At 42.8% G+C, this 20,718-nt stretch overlaps 3 protein-coding genes across 5 annotated transcripts in view; 1 reads left to right on the top strand and 2 right to left on the bottom strand.

Annotated features, from left to right (window-relative positions):
• LOC136679056 (collagen alpha-1(XXVI) chain-like) overlaps positions 1–6,344 on the bottom strand; it is a 48,523-nt gene extending 42,179 nt beyond the window's left edge. For 2 of the 3 annotated variants that reach the window (XR_010796520.1, XM_066657334.1), the window contains exons 1-3: positions 6,067–6,344; positions 1,809–1,931; positions 1,226–1,329 (exon numbers count right to left, since the gene is read on the bottom strand). Coding sequence is in view for 2 of the 3 variants with exons in the window: in XM_066657334.1 (XP_066513431.1) it covers positions 1,226–1,329; positions 1,809–1,931; positions 6,067–6,230 (391 nt within the window). In the remaining variant the exon portion in view is untranslated. The remainder of the gene's footprint in view (positions 1–1,225; positions 1,330–1,808; positions 1,932–6,066) is intronic. The other variant, XM_066657335.1, reaches the window with a different exon arrangement.
• Positions 6,345–8,388: 2,044 nt separating this feature from the next.
• Positions 8,389–14,618, top strand: LOC136679188 (signal recognition particle receptor subunit beta-like). The gene is made up of 7 exons (XM_066657568.1): positions 8,389–8,579; positions 9,302–9,396; positions 10,350–10,427; positions 11,810–11,892; positions 12,767–12,903; positions 13,011–13,065; positions 14,020–14,618. The coding sequence occupies exons 1-7, from the start codon at positions 8,438–8,440 to the stop codon at positions 14,228–14,230; spliced, it is 801 nt and encodes a 266-aa protein (XP_066513665.1). The 5' UTR covers positions 8,389–8,437; the 3' UTR covers positions 14,231–14,618.
• A 555-nt stretch (positions 14,619–15,173) lies between these two features.
• LOC136679457 (WD repeat-containing protein 53-like) lies at positions 15,174–19,476 on the bottom strand. Its single transcript, XM_066657978.1, has 3 exons — positions 19,346–19,476; positions 18,157–18,686; positions 15,174–16,439 (listed from the first exon to the last, which is right to left on the bottom strand). Exons 2-3 carry the CDS (start codon positions 18,643–18,645, stop codon positions 15,759–15,761), a joined length of 1,170 nt encoding a protein of 389 aa, XP_066514075.1. The 5' UTR covers positions 18,646–18,686; positions 19,346–19,476; the 3' UTR covers positions 15,174–15,758.
• Positions 19,477–20,718: the final 1,242 nt, after the last annotated feature.

Here is a 20,718-nt window from a genome sequence, read left to right on the forward strand (position 1 = left end):
AACGACCTTCTAAGAAGATTGGAAGCTGTAACTGCCACAAAATGAGGGCAAGTGGTCTCTTAACGCCCTTCGTTTCAGAATAAATTGAGCAGATGGCCATAAATCTTTATTTTAACAAGTAAAAATACATGTATAAACAAATGCATCTCAGTAAACTACAACTTAATAATGGTTTTCGTGAACACCGCCAATGAATATAGCCCAGTCTTTTATATTTGTGAAAAGGGCTAGAGATGTACAAAGTGTGGAAGGAGAAATGGAAGAGCTCCGCTGCATGTTTTGGTGGTGGTGTGGGGGGTGGGGGGTGATATTCCTGTGGTGATGATCTCACTCCTTATGAAAATCAAGAGAGACACAAAAGAATCCTGATTAAAGAGTGTGAAACCACAAAGCACTTATTACTGCTGGGGGAGTGGTATGAATGCTGGTGGGGTTGGAAAGTGTGAGAAAAACAGGACAAAGTTATCTATGGTAAGCCTTTTGGCCAGAAAAGAATGAGAGATCTCCCCTTACCCCAAATGTAGTCCATCAGCAAAGACATGTTTGGTGTCTGAAGTTCGGTTCTCCAAGTTTTCGCATTGGAGTTATGAACCTAATGTATCCTGCTCTCCTCCAGAATATACATAGTGCTGAGTCCAGGCAACAGCAGAGGTTCAGTTCTGCCTATTACCGGTCAGTGGAGCTTCATCATGATTCCGAAGCCATACATTTAAGGTACAAATACTAGCGAGTGTTCCTTTAACGCTAAAGATTTCTTGCTTGAATTTAGATGGGGAAACTTGGTTAACCAAAATTGCCTTAGAAGTTATGACTTCATAAGTCTTAGTCAGTGTCTCATTCCATTTGCAGTGGGAGCCTACATTACTCTCCCGTTTGCTATTCGCCCATCAGCAGACTGTGGTGAGAATCTAAGCTCTGGGAGACATTTCTAACATTGCTTACATCACTTTTACAAACATTACATTTGTGGCAACAACAAATCTGATTAAATCCATTTCCCCTGGACCCTATAAAATTCCCTGTAATGTATTCACATTTCTCAAGTTTGGCATTAGGTTGTCATAGTATAACACAGAGTGTGCCACGACACTGCTTTGGAACTCAGAAATCGAGTTTGACATGGTTCTGGCACTTGGTGTGTTGGAAAATGTTTTCTAAGTATCCCAGGCCTAAATCAACAGTGATAGTGTATTTCAAAGTATGGAGTAGGATCAGATGTACGCACCTTCACTGCAGTCACTGCCCAGAAAGCCTGGACAGCACCTCCACTCTAGTGCAGTCACCTGCCTGTATGCCACCTTATAGGAGGGTCTGAGCAGTGTCCTGTAACTGTGCAAAAGGAGCAGGGTTATTTAGGTACGGCAGTGGTTTCCACACTTTGCTTGACCAATGCAGTTTCTAGTATTAGCTACAAAATTCTTGCAATGTAACGCAAACAAAACGTCTGTGGTGGGCTGGATTGTTAGTTTTGCAACTGAAGGCTGGTTATTATTTTCAACAATTTGATTTCATTTAAGTAATCTAATAAAAGAACTATAAATTCTTCCTCGTAGGCTGATATCTCATCCATCTCACTGGAACTGTCCAGAGTTCTGGCGTTCCTTTTTGACAGCAAACACACGGTAGAGATTACTGGCCACAGCTTCGTTGCCGTAGTGTGAAACAGCGAACAGAGGTGCAGCTCACAGTTCAAAAAGAAAATAAAAGACTTTACAATGTTGGTTATTTTACGGGTGAAAAGGTATCTTGTGTTCCTTGCCAAGCACTGTGTTCCGCTATTGTGAAAAAGGGACATTGGGAAGGGCTACCTGATGAGTTTTCTGCAGGGTCCCGGCCACTGACAGCCCTGAAACACTCTCTGGATTGTGGTCTCTGTCCCGTTGTGCACTTGACACGTAACCGTCTTCGATACTGTGTACTGACACCAGTTTCTGAAGAACAGAATTGCACAAGATAGACATTTAATGGACAACAACAAACATAAACACTGACCATGACTTTTACAGAGAAGTGAACATTTTAATGACATTGCTGTTCACCGAAACTGCAAACAGAATAAATGGTCTTCAGTGTTCTATTGATTATTCATTCATTCATCTTCTGTAATCACTTACTGTAACCTATTCGCTCACACACTCACATGTGTGGACACTTCCATACTCACCCAGTCACACGCACACACCTGTGGACAACTGCACACATTCACCCAATCGCTGACAGACACCTGTGGATAATTTCACACACATTCATACACTCACCCAAATCACTCACACATCTGGACAAATTCACACACTCGCCCGGTCTCTCTCTCTATCTCACACACACACACACACACACACAGACACACACACACGTATGGGCAAACTCACACACTCCATTACTCACACCTCTGGACATATTCACACACTCACTCAGTCACTCACACACACACTCAAACCTTTGGAAAAACTTACACACCCAGACATACACACAAACACACACACACACACACCTGTGAACAAACTCACACACTTATCCAGTCTCTCTCTCTATCTCTCACACACACAAACCTGTGAACAATTTCACACACACACTCACTCACACCTAAGGACAATTTCACACACTTAAACCTTTGGACAGTTTCACACACTCACCCCGTCACACACTCATACCTTTGGACACTTTCACACACTTTTCCTATCACACATACACCTGTAGACAATTTCACACACTCACCCTGTCACACACTCACACCTATGGGCAATTACACACACTCACACCTATGGGCAATTACACACACTCACACCTATGGGCAATTTCACACACTCACCCTGTCACACACTCACATCTATGAACAATTTCACACACTCACCCTGTCACACACTCACACCTATGTACAATTTCACACACTCACACCTTTGGACAATTTCACACACTCACACCTATGGACAATTACACACACTCACACCTATGGGCAATTTCACACACTCACCCTGTCACACACTCACACCTGTGGACAATTTCACACACTCACACCTATGGACAATTACACACACTCACACCTATGGACAATTTCACACACTCATCCTGTCACACACTCACACCTATGGACAATTTCACACACTCACCCTGTCACACACTCACACCTATGGACAATTACACACACTCACACCTATGGACAATTTCACACACTCATCCTGTCACACACTCACACCTATGGACAATTTCACACACTCATCCTGTCACACACTCACACCTATGGACAATTTCACACACTCACACTGTCACACACTCACACCTATGGACAATTGCACACACTCACACCTATGGACAATTTCACACACTCATCTTGTCACACACTCACACCTATGTACAATTTCACACACTCACCCTGTCACACACTCACATCTATGAACAATTTCACACACTCACCCTGTCACACACTCACATCTATGAACAATTTCACACACTCACCCTGTCACACACTCACACCTGTGGACAATTTCACACACTCACACCTGTGGACAAATTCACACACTCACATCTATGAACAATTTCACACACTCACACCTGTGGACAAATTCACACACTCACATCTATGAACAATTTCACACACTCACATCTATGAACAATTTAACACACTCACACATATGTATAATTTCACACACTCACCCTGTCACACACTCACACCTGTGGACAATTTCACACACTCACACCTGTGGACAATTTCACACACTCACACCTGTGGACAATTTCACACACTCACACCTGTGGACAATTTCACACACTCACACATATGTACAAATTCACACACTCACCCTGTCACACACTCACATCTATGAACAATTTCACACACTCACCCTGTCACACACTCACACCTGTGGACAATTTCACACACTCATCCTGTCACACACTCACACCTGTGGACAATTTCACACACTCACACCTGTGGACAATTTCACACACTCACACTTATGGACAATTTCACACACTCACACCTGTGGACAATTTCACACACTCACCCTGTCACACACTCACATCTATGAACAATTTCACACACTCACCCTGTCACACACTCACACCTGTGGACAATTTCACACACTCATCCTGTCACACACTCACACCTGTGGACAATTTCACACACTCATCCTGTCACACACTCACACCTGTGGACAATTTCACACACTCACCCTGTCACACACTCTCACCTGTGGACAATTTCACACACTCACACCTGTGGACAATTTCACACACTCACCCTGTCACACACTCACACCTGTGGACAAATTCACACACTCACACCTGTGGACAATTTCACACACTCACCCTGTCACACACTCACATCTATGAACAATTTCACACACTCGCCCTGTCACACACTCACACCTGTGGACAATTTCACACACTCACCCTGTCACACACTCACACCTGTGGACAAATTCACACACTCATCCTGTCACACACTCACACCTGTGGACAATTTCACACACTCATCCTGTCACACACTCACACCTGTGGACAATTTCACACACTCACCCTGTCACACACTCACACCTGTGGACAATTTCACACACTCATCCTGTCACACACTCACACCTGTGGACAATTTCACACACTCACCCTGTCACACACTCACACCTGTGGACAATTTCACACACTCACACCTGTGGACAATTTCACACACTCACCCTGTCACACACTCACACCTGTGGACAAATTCACACACTCACATCTATGAACAATTTCACACACTCACCCTGTCACACACTCACACCTGTGGACAATTTCACACACTCACACCTGTGGACAATTTCACACACTCACCCTGTCACACACTCACACCTGTGGACAATTTCACACACTCACCCTGTCACACACTCACACCTGTGGACAAATTCACACACTCACATCTATGAACAATTTCACACACTCACCCTGTCACACACTCACACCTGTGGACAATTTCACACACTCACACCTGTGGACAATTTCACACACTCACCCTGTCACACACTCACACCTGTGGACAATTTCACACACTCACCCTGTCACACACTCACACCTGTGGACAAATTCACACACTCACATCTATGAACAATTTCACACACTCACCCTGTCACACACTCACACCTGTGGACAATTTCACACACTCACACCTGTGGACAAATTCACACACTCACATCTATGAACAATTTCACACACTCACCCTGTCACACACTCACACCTGTGGACAATTTCACACACTCACACCTACGACAGTTTGGTACATATTTTTATTTTAATAAATTATACACTCTAATGTGGTCAGACTCCAAAGCACAAACCTGGAAATAAATCAATGTTTTCTAAAATAAATATTTTAATTTTACTGTAATAATTGAGTTGATCATAAGTAAAAGTTGACTAAATAATAAAGAAATTAGTGGAGCTCCCTTTTAACATTCTGAGTGGACTGTGTTTGTTACGTTAGTAGCTTACTGTCTCACTTCATATATTTCATAGACACATTTTCCAAAATCAGCTATATTAATCAAGTTTCTTAATACATTATAGCGTTTGGTTTTTCTGGGAAGGCTAAGTCTAAAAATAGTGCTAAGAAGACTTTGTTGTGATGATTTGTCTGCTACAAAACCAGGAGTTAAGTGTATGGTTAGTTCTGGATCTGAAACCCCTCTCCCACTTGTCTTAAATATTTTACATGGTGGTCCATCTCTCCAGAGAACACAGTTCCACTGCTCCACAGCCCAAATTCAGGGGCTTTGTGGGCTGTTCTCCACTTATTTAGCCTCGTGGAGCATAGTGAACATACGCTCTTGTGCGTTGTCCTCAGTCTTCTCCAGACAATGGAGCGTCTGTGTCCACAATGGGGACCCAAAGAAAAATGTACATTCACTAAAAATAAGGGGTATCTACACACTTATAAAAATGTAGCTACGTTTAGTGGTTATAAGAAGTGTTTATGTACTTATATTGAAATTATAGCGTTATTACAAAAAGTGCACAGTGAAAAAAGCAATGAAAATTCAACTTAAAGCACAACTCTGTTGTGGTTGGGATCCTAAGTCAAAGAGGGAAATGTGCTCGTACCTGCGCGGAGAGCTAATGCCCGCGGCCGGGGGTCCAGCGCTCTGCTCGGGGTTCACATGCTGCACGGTTAGCCCTGGAAACTGGTAAATAAACCCGGTTCCGAGACAGAGTCCAGTCGAGCGTAGGAAGACGCACAAGCAGAGCCATAAAGTGCTCGGAAACATCGCTCCCGAGGAGATAAAACTCGGAAAACACTTTGTTTTCCTCCGTCTAACGCCAGTCTGAATCAAAGTCCTCAGATGGAGAGAAAAACGCAGCGAGCCTGTCAGCACACACAACACAACACTACACGCGCGATATGAGAAAGCCCTTATGCTCTCGCTGCACGCGCACGCGCGCACACACACACCACAGTTTGTATTCCTGTCTTTGTGGGGTTGTATTTGGAAATTCAGTATCACAATATTTCCCCGATGTATCACGATATCACGGGATTTTGTAACATATTAGAGTTTATTTATTTATTTTATTTTATTTTATTCATTTATTTTATTTAACAATCCATGTCTTTAAGAACAAGTTAAAATGGCAGCCTGGAAAGCAGCAGAGCCACTTGAGGGTATACAGTTAATAACAATGTAGTAAATGAATTTTCCTTAATTCATATTAATAAAGTTAACAAAAGGTTTATAACAGTTTATTCTCCATAGAAAATTGATAAAATTGCACTCTGGAGCAAATGCGTATACCATGCCCAGTGCCAGCAGTAAACCCAATTAGCATTGGGCTGTGCACAGTGAAATTTTGTTTTCTGGAGTGAACTCTATCCAATAGAATTTGTGATATAAAATCTATATCCAAAGTGGGCCTCACTCTTGCTCTTGTGGCTGAATGCAATTAAATCCTCACTACAATATTCCAGTAGCCTGGGACAAAGGGAGAACAAAGGAGGATGCCCTTTATTTCATTTCCTTTGCACATGTCTTGCATTTATTGCTTTTGAAAACAAGGATATGTACAAATTATGAGGAAACAGAGCACATTTTTTTCTGTCTGCAGTGTGGAGAGTGGAAAAAGCATGGAAGCGAGAGTCAAAACCATTTACAAGGTTATTTTGTATGTAGGTCTTTCATGTTCCTTAATTCTAATAACCCAAGAGTTAATGTTGTGTTTAAATGTTTAAAGGGGAATTCCATTGATTTATGCAAATTCTACACAAAAAATAATTCATGGTTTTGATGTGAACAGGTTGTGAAATCTTTACTGCGGTGGTTATAGGATTGAGAACATTTACTTCAAAACACTACTACCCTGAATGACTTTGTTAACCTCTTTATGACTGAATCATCCCAGTAAACAAGGAGCGTCCCTGGACGTTCAAAATAGGTCTAAAAGTAGTCTGTCCGTCAAGGACATATTTTAAACGTCAATGGACGTCCAAAATCCATCTTAATAAGTTAGTTAAGCGGTGACCAATCGATAACGTCAGTGGACGTCCAAAACGCGTTTTATACGAGTAATTTATATCGGGACCAATTAATAACGTCAACGGACGTCCAAAATACGTCTAATAGTCGTCTTTTCAATGTCTGTGTTTGGACGTCTTTTCAACTTTCATTTTCAACCTTAAGAGAACGTTGATTAGACGGCAGTCATTACGTTAACGTTGAATCAACGGCTAATTGTTTACTGGGACGCATAAAGGTAATTAAAAAAGTGTAGAATTCGACTTTAAAATGTATTGAAGAAGGGGTCTCACACAATACAATTTGAACAGTAAAAGGACACCACTGTATACAGTTACTTATACCGCTTTTTCCAAACCGCACTACAAAATCTGGCGAGCAGATGACGTTTTTACCAAACATTTCCTGGGCTGCGCCAGCATTGGAGTATGGGATTTGTAGTTTAACCGTATTTCTAATTCTGCAGGAGTATATGAGCGACACGGCTGAATGTCTTGCACAGAACCAGCAGATGGCGACAAAATATAAAAATTTGCACTTAAAAATCTACTTTCCTTAATACATTACTAACAAATAAACAGTGTTATGAATTATTGTTTTGAGAGGTGTGAACGATGATAAATAAGAGATAATGAATACATTAATAGCTTATATCAATAATTTATCATGTAAATTAAAATACACAATAAGTCTGGTATTACGTATATGTTGTAAACATTTTATGTCAATTCAGAGGTCTATAATTCAACAAGCGCATAAAACATGTCTGTTTTGAACACACCTCCCCTTTTGTCAGCTACCCTGACCATATAGTTAAGTTTAAATATGTTTAAATAGCTGCACTAGCAATGACGTAGATTTAAGCTTTTAAAAAGTGCCCGGTTCTGACTGAGGTATGTACTGCGCATGCGCAGTAGAGCTTTAAGGACACGTGTGTGTTCAGTCTCAGTGACAGCGACGCACAAATGGAGGATAAGGTGGATTTAGATTTAGAAGATTTTTCTTCTGAGCCAGTTTTTGACTCCTTGGTCAAAGAAATACTAGAACAGGACCCTACGTTTCTCATTGGGATCTTCGTTGCTATAGCAGCGGTTATAATAACAATAGGCAAGTATGCTAAGCTAAAGCCTTTTCCTGGCTGATGTTGGCTAGTTTTTTGTTTTCCTTTCCACATTAAATTTTGTTCTCAAAGGTTCTGTCTTTCGCTGTAATTGCCTCCCTATTTCAAATTTCTTATACATATTCGTTTGGGCCGCCTTTCTCTTTACCTCCTTGTTATTTTTGTTTTCTGCTATACCTTAAATTATGCTACAGTTAACGCATTCTGCATCTTAAAGGTTTTATATTCCATTATTAAATGTGGCCCGTTAAACCTTAAGCGGTGCTGCAGCTTTATTCACTCGCGCTTTTTTTTAAACTAGCTTTTTATTTAGATTTTCTGTTCCATAATAGAATTATACCTTATCCTTCATAACAAGGTAATTATTAAAAGTTACATTACGTGTTGCAGCATATACTGTCTACTTGGTGCTTGAGTTGGCTTACTTTTTCATTTTTAAAATGCCTATTTTCCATTCCACCTTAAATGATTCCTAGCCGATTTTTTCATTCTACCTTAACTTGTGCAGCAGTTACATGAGGAACGTTAAAAAATGTAACGTTACGTGTGCAGATTTTAAGGTGGAATGGAACGAAAATAGAAGTGTTTTCGCTTTTTTTTTAATCTATATTTATGATGTGTTCAGACTTGTTAAATTGTAAGAAAACTTGAACAAATTTTTAGAAGCCAGTTTTTTAAAATAACAAATGTTCGTTTCTTGAATTTGCAGTGTTTTTTAAGTTTTTCTTTGGAACCGAGACAAAAAGGAGCAGTATCCTATTGGTTGGATTATGTGACGCGGGAAAAACACTCCTCTTCTGTCGAGTGAGTAGATCATTCTCAGTTTTTCTGAGACTTAGAGTTCAATTTCCCAATTTTGCAAAATGTTAACAATATGTTCTCTCGATTTAAAAGTGCAGTAGGTGATTACATCGGTGTTGCTGTAGTTTAACACATTAACCCCTGGAGGATACACACATTTCCAGTCTCATTCAGTGCATTAGTTAATATATGGTGATCAGACGTCCTCTTTTACCCGGACATGTCCTCTTTTTTAGACTTAAAAAATGTCCGGGCGGAATTTCACAAACGTCCGGGATTTTGTTTTTCTAGAGCTTACATAGAACTTCGAGAAGTTTCGTTCACAAACTAGTCCCGCCCTCCCCTACTCCGATTGGTTCGCTTGAGTGAGAAGGGGGCGTGGTGAAGTAGTCTAAAATCTTCTGATTGGACGGTCTGACTGTAGAGCTACCGTTATTGGTCCATAACCCTCACTGTAAACATTTAATTGGTCAGTCTGCACGTCAGTAGTCCCCCCCCCCCCACCTGTTAGTTGTAACAGGTTTTCTCAGGCAGAGTGTAGTACTTATTAGACTAATATAATCACATACAGCAATTTTAACATATAATCCCCTCAGTTTATCTAGTACCCCCTTTGTTGATTCCCTCAATATAAGACATGTTCTCTTTCTATTAAGTCAAATGCAATGAGACATTATCCTGGGACATTTTGGTAAAATTCAAGGAATTATTTATTAAATTGAGAGAACAGTTTTAAACTGAAAGAACGATGCATTAAATTGAGAGAACATATAAAATTATTGGTGCTATATATAAAAGTATGTTTTTAGGTAATTTTTCTACCATGACATCTTAGGTGCTTCATGTTCTCCTTTTAACATATGGAGTAAATACATCAAGACAAACGGAAGTACAGAATTAACATGGCTTGGAGATACTTTTCTGATTCATTCTGTTTTCCTTTCTGTGTTCCTTAGCTGCTGGCAGGAAAATTCACCAAGACACAGACCTCCATCACTGAGAGCAGTGCACCTTACAAGGCAAAGAATGAGAGGGTAGGACCCAAAAAAAAAAAATCACATTCTGGTTATAGTTTCAAGGACCACTCCACCAGTTAAAACAACTACAGGAGTCTTATGAGTGTTTATTCATTCATTCATTCATTATCTGTAAGCGCTTATCCAGTTCAGGGTCGCGGTGGGCCCAGAGCCTACCCACCCACACACACACACACACACACACACACACACATTCACATTTGAGTCACCAATCCACCTACCAATATGTGTTTTTGGACTGTGGGAGGAAACCGGAGCACCCGGAGGAAACCCACGCAGACACGGAGAGAACACACCACACTCCTCACAGACAGTCACCCGGAGGAAACCCACCGAGACACAGGGAGAACACACCACACTCCTCACAGACAGTCACTCGGAGGAAACCCACGCAGACACAGGGAGAACCCACCACACTCCTTACAGACAGTCACCCGGAGGAAACCCACGCAGACACAGGGAGAACACACCACACTCCTCACAGACAGTCACCCGGAGGAAACCCACGCAGACACGGAGAGAACACACCACACTCCTCACAGACAGTCACCCGGAGGAAACCCACCGAGACACAGGGAGAACACACCACACTCCTCACAGACAGTCACCCGGAGGAAACCCACAGAGACACAGGGAGAACACACCACACTCCTCACAGACAGTCACCCGGAGGAAACCCACCGAGACACAGGGAGAACACACCACACTCCTCACAGACAGTCACCCGGAGGAAACCCACGCAGACACAGGGAGTACACACCACACTCCTCACAGACAGTCACCCGGAGGAAACCCACGCAGACACAGGGAGAACACACCACACTTCTCACAGACAGTCACCCGGAGGAAACCCACGCAGACACAGGGAGAACACACCACACTCCTCACAGACAGTCACCCGGAGGAAACCCACGCAGACACAGGGAGAACACACCACACTCCTCACAGACAGTCACCCGGAGGAAACCCACGCAGACACAGAGAGAACACACCACACTCCTCACAGACAGTCACCCAGAGCGGGAATCGAACCCAACCCACGACCTCCAGGTCCCTTTTGAGTGTTTAATGTAGTGTTAATAAAAGTTGTTTTTCTTGGGCACTGCTTTGCTTTAGAAATCATTATAAACACCACAGCACTGAACAGAGTGGTGGAGCACCCTCTGTAACTTTGGGATGGACGGGTTTGCCTTTTTTAAATCAAGATCTAATAATTCAACATCAGTATCTGATCTTAGCAGTGCTCTTAAATCCTCAGTGTTACAGTTTTAAATGCAAAGTAGAACTATTTTTAACCACAAATATGGAATTGCACAGAGGGAATATAGGTCACAAATTCTTTGTAACTTTAAGTTTAACCGGTCTCTCCTTTTGTGCAGGGTACCACCTGGACTCTTATTGACGTTCCTGGTCATGAAAGCCTGAGACCTCAGTTTGTGGAGAGGTTTAAGGCGGCCGCCAGGTAAGGCGTGTCTAAAGAGTTGGCCGCTTGATAAGAGCAGGTGGAGAATAGGAGAGTGTAGGATATGTGTAATAAATTTGGCAGTGTAGTATCTTTCTGTTTTTCTGTAATTCTTACACAGTAAGGAATTTAGTCCATCATTCTTTTGTCAGATAATTGACTTGCCTTGATCAATACCAGCATTTTCCTGACATGATTATTACGTTATTGTCTTATTGCGACTGTTTGCATTGGTTGTGATTACCTTGGACATTTATTTAAAGTAGAAATACTAATGTCATTTGACAGGTAAATTTATGTGCTTCTATGTAGTTTTGCACTTGAACTTTTGGCTGTACAGGGGGTCCTCGACTTACGACGTTGATCCGTTCCTACGTCGCGTCGTAAACTGATTTTCGGTGTAAGTCGGAACATACGTACATACTGTACGTAAATAACACACTGTAAGCACTGATCCTATCCTAACACCTATCCTCCTCGGTCCCGAGCCGCGTAACCGTGTATTCTTCCGCCGCGCCGCACACACCAAACACGAAGTTCACGTTACGACGTTTGCGACGCAAAACCACTTATGTCATAAAAGGCTTTATACAGTAAATGGGAGATGTGTCGTAACCACGAAACATTGTAACTCGGGACTGACGTAACCCGAGGACCTCCTGTAGTACGTTTACATTGAGTTACAATAAAAAAGCAGTGTGTGGAGGTACAGTGCGTCTGATTAACTGGCAACATTAGGTTTCTACGTTATTTTAGTATGGTCTTAAAAGTACAGGTTCTAAAGCTGTAGAAGTAGTTAATAAAGTTTCATTGCTATACCATAGTTACTTTCTTATATACATATGGCTGACTGCTGCTATCTTCACAACCCCAGAGCTATTGTGTTCGTAGTGGATAGCGCAGTCTTCCAGAAGGAGGTGAAGGATGTGGCTGAGTATCTCTACTCCCTGCTGACGGACAGCGTCGTGGCAAAAAACGCCCCAACACTGCTGATCGCATGTAACAAGCAAGGTACAAGTATCAGAATATCAGGATAGAGATGATCAGTCTGAAATGCATTTGTAAAAGCATTTCAATTTAAATGCAAGATTTAAATGTTTTTCCTCTTTGTCTTCTAGATATTACCATGGCAAAGTCAGCCAAACTGATTCAGCAACAGCTGGAGAAGGAAATGTGAGTGTCCACTGTCCAGACCAAACGTTTGGGTAAAATAAAAATAGGGCCTCCACGAAACTGTCATTTGGACTGACAAAAGTCTGTGGTGTCATTTTTAAGTTGCCTCCACTGACCCGAGATGCCAGGCTTGGTATCTGTTAACGGGATTGAAAAATTCAGAAGGAATAATTTATTCTAAAATGCATACAAATGATAATTTATTCCTTTTTTTTAAAAATTGTTATTGAATAATTCCATAATTTGGGTGGCACGGTGGCTTACTTGTGAGCACGTTCGCCTCCCAGCGCTGGGATCTTGGGTTCAAGTCCCATCTGGGTGGAGTTTCCATGTTCTCCCCGTGTCTGTGTGGGTTTCCTCCGGGGGCTCCGGTTTCCTCCCACAGTCCAAACACATGGAGGGTAGGCTTCTGTCTAATAACTGTCCTGGTGTGTGAGTGAATGAGTGTGTATGTGAATGTCTGTCTGTGTATGTGAATGAATGTCTGTATGTGTGAGTGAATGTGTGTGAGCCCAGATATGGATTGGCGCTCTGTCCTGGGTGAAACCCTAGTGCCCGATGCAGTCCTCCAGGTGGACGGTCGTTCCTGGTCGAGAGTACGCTGTGCACGTTTGGCTGCCGCTTCTCACCAGTTTGTGGATTGAGTGTTCTGAGCAGTGTGGATTGTAAAGCATCCTTGGGTGTCTAGAAAGGCACTATATAAGTGTAACGATAGATAGAATTCAAGCAGTCACTGGCATTTTTTGTTTTTTTTTGCTGTGTCAGAAAAAGCAAGAGTTTCATCTTTTACCTCCCTTCTAACTGTAAATTACTGGAGCAAAGAAAGAACTAATATTGGTAGTAGTAGCAGTCTGCCCATTCTTTTCAGTTCATTGTTGGATTCCTGCTGTGTGTATTTGGAGAGAGCATTTCTCTCCAGGGTCTGATTTGTTTTATTTCGGTCTCTTCACTCAGGAACACGCTGAGGATGACCCGCTCCGCAGCCCTGTCCTCTCAGGATGGCTCTGTGGGGGCTTCTGTGCACCTAGGCAAGAAAGGAAAGGATTTTGATTTCTCTCAGCTGCCCATGAAGGTGGAGTTTGTGGAGTGCAGCGCCCGGGGCAACAAGGGGGAGGAGGGGCCAGCCGATATCAAAGCTTTGGAAACAACTCTGGCTAAACTGTAAGGAATTGGGGATTCATTGATGACTGCTGCCGTGTCCCAGTATTGCTTTCTTTAAGGAAATTACAGCAAGGTTTTTTTCCCAGCTGTCCATTGGTAAAGGACAAAAATATTCATTTGTTAGAGTAAATTTGCCTAAGGTTTAGTGTACGATTGATACCCAGGGTGTTAAAGAATTCATCTCTGGATTGTGACATTTCCGCCCTTCAGATTATGAAATGTTATTTATTTTTGTGTGCACATGCTGATGCTGGAAATGATACTAGCCACTTCTTGTAGGTTTTGTCCATTTCTGCTTTTGTGCCTTAGATCCAAGAGATATTCAACAATGTAGTTTTGACTGCATCAGCTTTGAACGCCTTGTGCAGACTGTAAATAAAAGGTTTGTGATTTGTTTGCATTGTTGGTTTCATACCAGTTTTCTCTTGTGTAGTAGTGGTAATATTTAGTAGAAACCCTTATTAATTGGTAAAAGCAGCTACTTTAAACCACACCCATTGCGTACGTATACATTCACTTGTACACACCCCACTTTTGTAGATGTACCTGTAGAATAGCGTATAATGAAATGAGATTCTCTAGAGCGAATGGACAAAAGCTTATGGTCACAGTCCGTAATTGAATAAAGCCCCCAGCCCTCCATCCTGCGCCTAAAGGATGAGTGCGAGTGGTGTTTTTATCCAGAACTAATCAACCACAATCAGTACCTGACCTCATTATTGCTGTGATTGGCTGAATGCCATTGTTCCAACATCTAGTGTAAAGCCTTCTCCTGTGTTAATACCCTTTCTGGATGAAATGTGGGATGAACACTAATCCTCAAATAACTTCATTACAAACATCAGAGCAGGACATAATTGTGAGGTTTTTGCACTACTATAACTGATTTATTGTATACAATTGTTTCCAATGATGTACAGTTCAGTCACCAATTAGTTTTTCCATTTATTGTCCATAAATCCTGGCCTGGGGCTTAAAAGCTTCAGTGCCGTAATACTCTTTTCATGTTTCATTACAAGGCTGCAGTCAAGCCAAAACACATTCCTGTAATTTACTGTAAAACTGGCCACACACACACAGCTGAAACACTAAAAACAACAAACAAAAGCATAGGCAATATGGCAGTATAACATCATGATAATCATCTTTTCATGATACCTGATGTCCTATAAACTACTCCCTTATTGTCAGTTATTACACACTAATTATACTTTATAGGTTTCCTATAAATGGCCTACAAAGCTTAAAAATACATTATGATGTAGTTCCTGACCTTTGGTTAAGGATTTTCTAAAATATATACTGTCCCTTACAGTTAGCCTTATTTAACGACATATCTGCCTGCAAACAAAGTTCAACCAGCTGGGCTCAACAGCAAGGACCAGGTCTGTTACTAAACATAACAGACTCTCATACTGCTCCACACTTGCTTTTAAGGCAATATCAGTCATTTGCAGTTATATCACACTCATACCCACCGCACTCACCTTTCCCACAAATAAATAAACCTGAACAGTTCACGGTTTAATGTGCTATAGCCCAGCCAGGGAATACACAGATATACTGGAGCTCTGGTCTGCCACCAGCAGGCTTGGCTGTCCTTTTAGCAAAGCAGGACACACCCAGTTCACTTTGTCCTCGTGAATAAACTTGTGCTTGGGCCCGGTCTTTGTGCACTTCCCTGAATATGGATCAGCACTGCTGGCCTCCTCGGCAAGGTCCTCTTCACTCCTCTTTTCTGCTTCATCCTTGGCCTCGCCCTGACTCAGAGGCTTAGCCTTGGCTTTGCTTTTGAGTTTCCTGCGGTGGGCTGTTGCTTTGACTTTTTGCCCCTGAGCCTTCCCTTCCCCAGCCACCAGGGGGTCTTCACTCAGATCCCACAGTGCAACCACACCATCGTTGCCACCAGTGGTCAGCCAGTACGGGTGTGGCAGGGAGTTGAGGAAGTGAGCCTGGGACACACCTTGGCTGTGAGCCTTTACGGACCCCTGCTGTTCGAGTCTGGACCCTGAGCCGATGCGTATGAGATGCACACTACCGTCCTCAGCAGCGCATGCCAACACGTTCCCGCAGGATGCCACAGTGACGCAGTGGGCTAGCGGGGGGTTGAAAAGCTGACCGGCTCTCTGCTGAGGACCGTCTCCTTCCTCAACCGCCTCCTGCAGACTGTAGGTCCACACAGGCCGAGCCTTCTGCAGGTTCCACAGCATCACCTGGAGGAAGAAGGACATGATGTGAGGACCACTTTGCTTTTGGTGACATTGGTTGTTTCATATATATATATATATATATATATATATATATATATATTTTTTTTAACATGTAAATTACATGAGACAAATATAATTCAGAAATAATGGAATGGGTACCGGAGCTTATGTATACAAATAAATGACAGAGACTATCTCTTTATAGCCACTAGAGAGCAGCACTGCTACATGGTACAGTAAAAGTGTTCCCTTTATTTTCAGTGCTCTCTATCACAACTTGCTGTGTATTTCTACAATTTATCAATGAAAAACAAACTAGATAAGCTAGAGAACACACGACACTCCTCACAGACAGTCACCCGGAGGAAACCCACGCAGACACAGGGAGAACACACCACACTCCTCACAGACAGTCACCCGGAGGAAACCCACGCAGACACAGGGAGAACACACCACACTCCTCACAGACAGTCACCCGGAGGAAACCCACGCAGACACAGGGAGAACACACCACACTCCTCACAGACAGTCACCCGGAGGAAACCCACGCAGACACAGGGAGAACACACCACACTCCTCACAGACAGTCACCCGGAGGAAACCCACACAGACACAGGGAGAACACACCACACTCCTCACAGACAGTCACCCGGAGGAAACCCACGCAGACACAGGGAGAACACACCACACTCCTCACAGACAGTCACCCGGAGGAAACCAACATGAACACAGGGAGAACACATCACACTCCTCACAGTCACCCGGACGAAACCAACACGGACACAGGGAGAACACATATTACATAGTGTTTCTTTAAACTTTTCAAATTTGGACATTACGTATGAAATCTAAGTTGTTAATAAGGGTTTCTTCCTCTTTGCTGCAGTTGCAACCTCTAATCTTCAGGAAAATCTTTACAATAAATGTTGTAAAATCTCTGTGGGGATTTAATGGCACTTAGCTATAAGGACATTAGGGAGGTCAGGTAATGATGTTGGATTAGATTGGGTTCACAAAAGCCACTCCCAACTCATCCAAAAGGTGCTGGATAGAACTCCATCACTCCATTCCCTTTCACTACTGTAGAGCATGATCTTTTGTTATCATTAACGTAAAAAATGTCTTTAGATTTGCATATATGCATATTAAAATACTGATAAAATTCTATGCTTTAAAACTAATAATTCATTTATTATCTGTAACCCTTATCCAGTTCAGGGTCGCAGTGGGTCCAGAGCCTACCTGGAATAATTGGGCGCAAGGCGGGAATACACCCTGGAGGGGGCGCCAGTCCTTCACAGGGCAACACACACACACACATTCACTCACACACCTACGGACACTTTTGGAGTTGCCAATCCACCTACCAACGTGTGTTTTTGGACTGTGGGAGGAAACCGGAGCACCCGGAGGAAACCCACACGGACACAGGGAGAACACACCAACTCCTCACAGACAGTCACCCGGAGGAAACCCACGCAGACACAGGGAGAACACACCACACTCCTCACAGACAGTCACCCGGAGGAAACCCACGCAGACACAGGGAGAACACACCAAACTCCTCACAGACAGTCACCCGGAGCGGGAATCGAACCCACAACCTCCAGGTCCCTAGAGCTGTGTGACTGCGACACTACCTGCTGCGCCACCGTGCCACCCTAAAACTAATAATAAATAATAATAATAAATCAGCATTTTTTCTTGCCCCACAAATCACCTGCATGTCCAGTCCTGCAGATACGAGGCTCTGTGGCCTCTGTGGCCTGAAGGCAACAGATGAGCAGATATTGGTGTGTTTGCGCAGAGTCCGGCACACTTTGGATGTCTGAAGGTCCACCACCTTCACGGCCCCGGAGTCATCACCCAGAGCCAGAGAAGTGCCTGTCTCATTCACCGACAGAGAGTTAATCTCATCCTCACCCACATTCTGTAGCTCCTCTAGCGCTCCCTGCAGGTTTCGAGGGTCTAACACACTGATTGTTTCCCCATGAGCGGCATACAGCAGCCCAGGAGCCACAGAGGAGAACACTGTGCTTGTGACGTCCTCCTGACCGCTGAGACGCAGCTGGGCCAGAGGCACACCTTCCTGTGTCCAAACAGTGACTTCACCTCCCTCAGCTCCAGAGGCCAGGAGTCCGTCAGCTGCCCCTGCAGCCCCTACACACAGCACAGGGGCGCCGTGTCCCCCCTCCCATCGGCGGGCCATTAGGATAGCTAGTGATGCTGGGATTAAGAGATGAATCAAGTCTGGAGAATGAAAAATGATTAGAGTTAAAGGGTTAAAGGGCAATGCCATTTGTTCTTATTAAAAACATGGATTCATACAGCCTGGCTTTCTGACATCACAAATATAAGGAGCCAATCCTGTCAACTCACAGTGCAGGGCTTTTCAGCTGCAAGCAAGAAGTGGATGAGTGGGTGGGAACTAAAAGCCTATGCAAAGATCTGCATGTTCTTAATGAAGCCGATGTGGAATTACATCTAAGACCTTAGTGAACTGTCTGGGAAATAACGCACATATTTTATGTCCATAAACAGACAGGATATTTTAAGGACTTAATCGATGTATAAATATATATTTTAACGCATTATAACGAGGAACTGTAAGAAAACAGCAGAGTGCCTCGAAATCCAAGCAAAGTGCCACCGTGTTAAGAGTCCTCAAGGTTTATTAGATTCTGGCTGCTTAGCTTAAGGCTAACTTTGAGCAGAGCACATATAATACACTAACAACCTTCCATACTCAGCTCTCGAATTTTCTCCAGGATCTGTACATAGGAGAGAATATGAGCCATAACCTACATATAGATCCAGCAGCTTGTAGAATGTCATTCAGGAAATGAAAGGTTATTCAGCTAATTAAACCGCATTAAACCACCCAGACAAAGTGATAATAATCCGGTTACCTGAGGGGAACTGTTTCAACGTCAAAAAAAACTTTCAATTCGCGGCCTTTGTTGTTTTATATCCAGAAGTTAATCGGGTATGTCTCAAATAAACACTTCTACACACGTGCAGCAACGCGCACGCCGATGACATCACGGAAGCGCCCGCGTCAATACAAGACAGGACTTTTAAAACAAAAGAAAACCATCGAGTAATTTACAGTTTATCTTCATATAATACACACAGAGCAGTATTTTCCTAAACATTAATATAAATACGTTGTCAGACTTTCATATATGGAATAATACGTTGGACATAAACACAAAATATATTAATTAAATAATATAAAATAAATGTATTTTATTAGCCTACCACTAGCTTAATTTCCTACTCATTTTTCATTCATTCATTCATTATCTGTAACCCTTATCCAGTTCAGGGTCGCGGTGGGTCCAGAGCCTACCTGGAATCATTGGGCGCAAGGCGGGAATACACCCTGGAGGGGGCGCCAGTCCTTCACAGGACAACACACACACACACTCACACCTACGAACACATTTGAGTCTCCAATCCACCTACCAGTGTGTGTTTTTTTGACTGTGGGAGGAAACCGGAGCACCCGGAGGAAACCCACACAGACACAGGGAGAACACACCACACTCCTCACAGACAGTCACCCGGAGGAAACCCACACAGACACAGAGAGAACACACCACACTCCTCACAGACAGTCAACCGGAGGAAACCCACGCAGACACAGGGAGAACACACCACACTCCTCACAGACAGTCACCCGGAGGAAACCCACACAGACACAGAGAGAACACACCACACTCCTCACAGACAGTCAACCGGAGGAAACCCACGCAGACACAGGGAGAACACACCACACTCCTCACAGACAGTCAACCGGAGCGGGAATCGATCCTACAACTTCCTGGTCCCTGGAGCTATGTGACTGCGACACTACCTGCTGCACTACCTGCCGCCTCCTATGCATTATTAAAATGATTAATACACATTATAATAAATACAGCAATGTCTTCAGTTCACTGCTTTTATATAAAATTCCAAACTTATAACAATCAAAATCCCATTATAATACAATATACTAATTTATCAATAGATAGATGTAAGATCTAGGAAAATTCATGCCTCTTCACCAAATTATTTTCTAAAACTAATACAGCAGACAAAAATTTTGTTTACACCCTTGCGTTTTCACATAATGAAAACAAATTTTACAGAGGTTGACATATGTTTTTATATGTAGTTTGTTTGATTTGTCTTGCCAGAACATCAGTGCTGTGAGGATTTGATCATATTAAACCACAAGAGTATTAGTGACATCAGGTTGGATATAATAAGTTAATTAAATTAAAGTGATTCCAGG

The sequence above is a fragment of the Hoplias malabaricus genome, chromosome Y, assembly GCF_029633855.1.
Source record: "Hoplias malabaricus isolate fHopMal1 chromosome Y, fHopMal1.hap1, whole genome shotgun sequence".
Classification (NCBI taxonomy): domain Eukaryota; kingdom Metazoa; phylum Chordata; class Actinopteri; order Characiformes; family Erythrinidae; genus Hoplias; species Hoplias malabaricus.

What these genes read in the sequence shown, in the direction of transcription:
- LOC136679188 (XM_066657568.1), top strand. Translation starts at nt 8,438, where the DNA reads ATGGAGGATAAGGTGGATTTAGATTTAGAAGATTTTTCTTCTGAGCCA. An exon ending in GATCGCATGTAACAAGCAAG is followed by an intron (nt 12,904 to 13,010) that starts GTACAAGTATCA and finishes TTTGTCTTCTAG; the next exon opens with ATATTACCATGGCAAAGTCA. An exon ending in CAACAGCTGGAGAAGGAAAT is followed by an intron (nt 13,066 to 14,019) that starts GTGAGTGTCCAC and finishes CTCTTCACTCAG; the next exon opens with GAACACGCTGAGGATGACCC.
- LOC136679457 (XM_066657978.1), bottom strand. Translation starts at nt 18,645, where the DNA reads ATGGCCCGCCGATGGGAGGGGGGACACGGCGCCCCTGTGCTGTGTGTA. An exon ending in CTGCAGGACTGGACATGCAG is followed by an intron (nt 16,440 to 18,156) that starts GTGATTTGTGGG and finishes TTCTTCCTCCAG; the next exon opens with GTGATGCTGTGGAACCTGCA.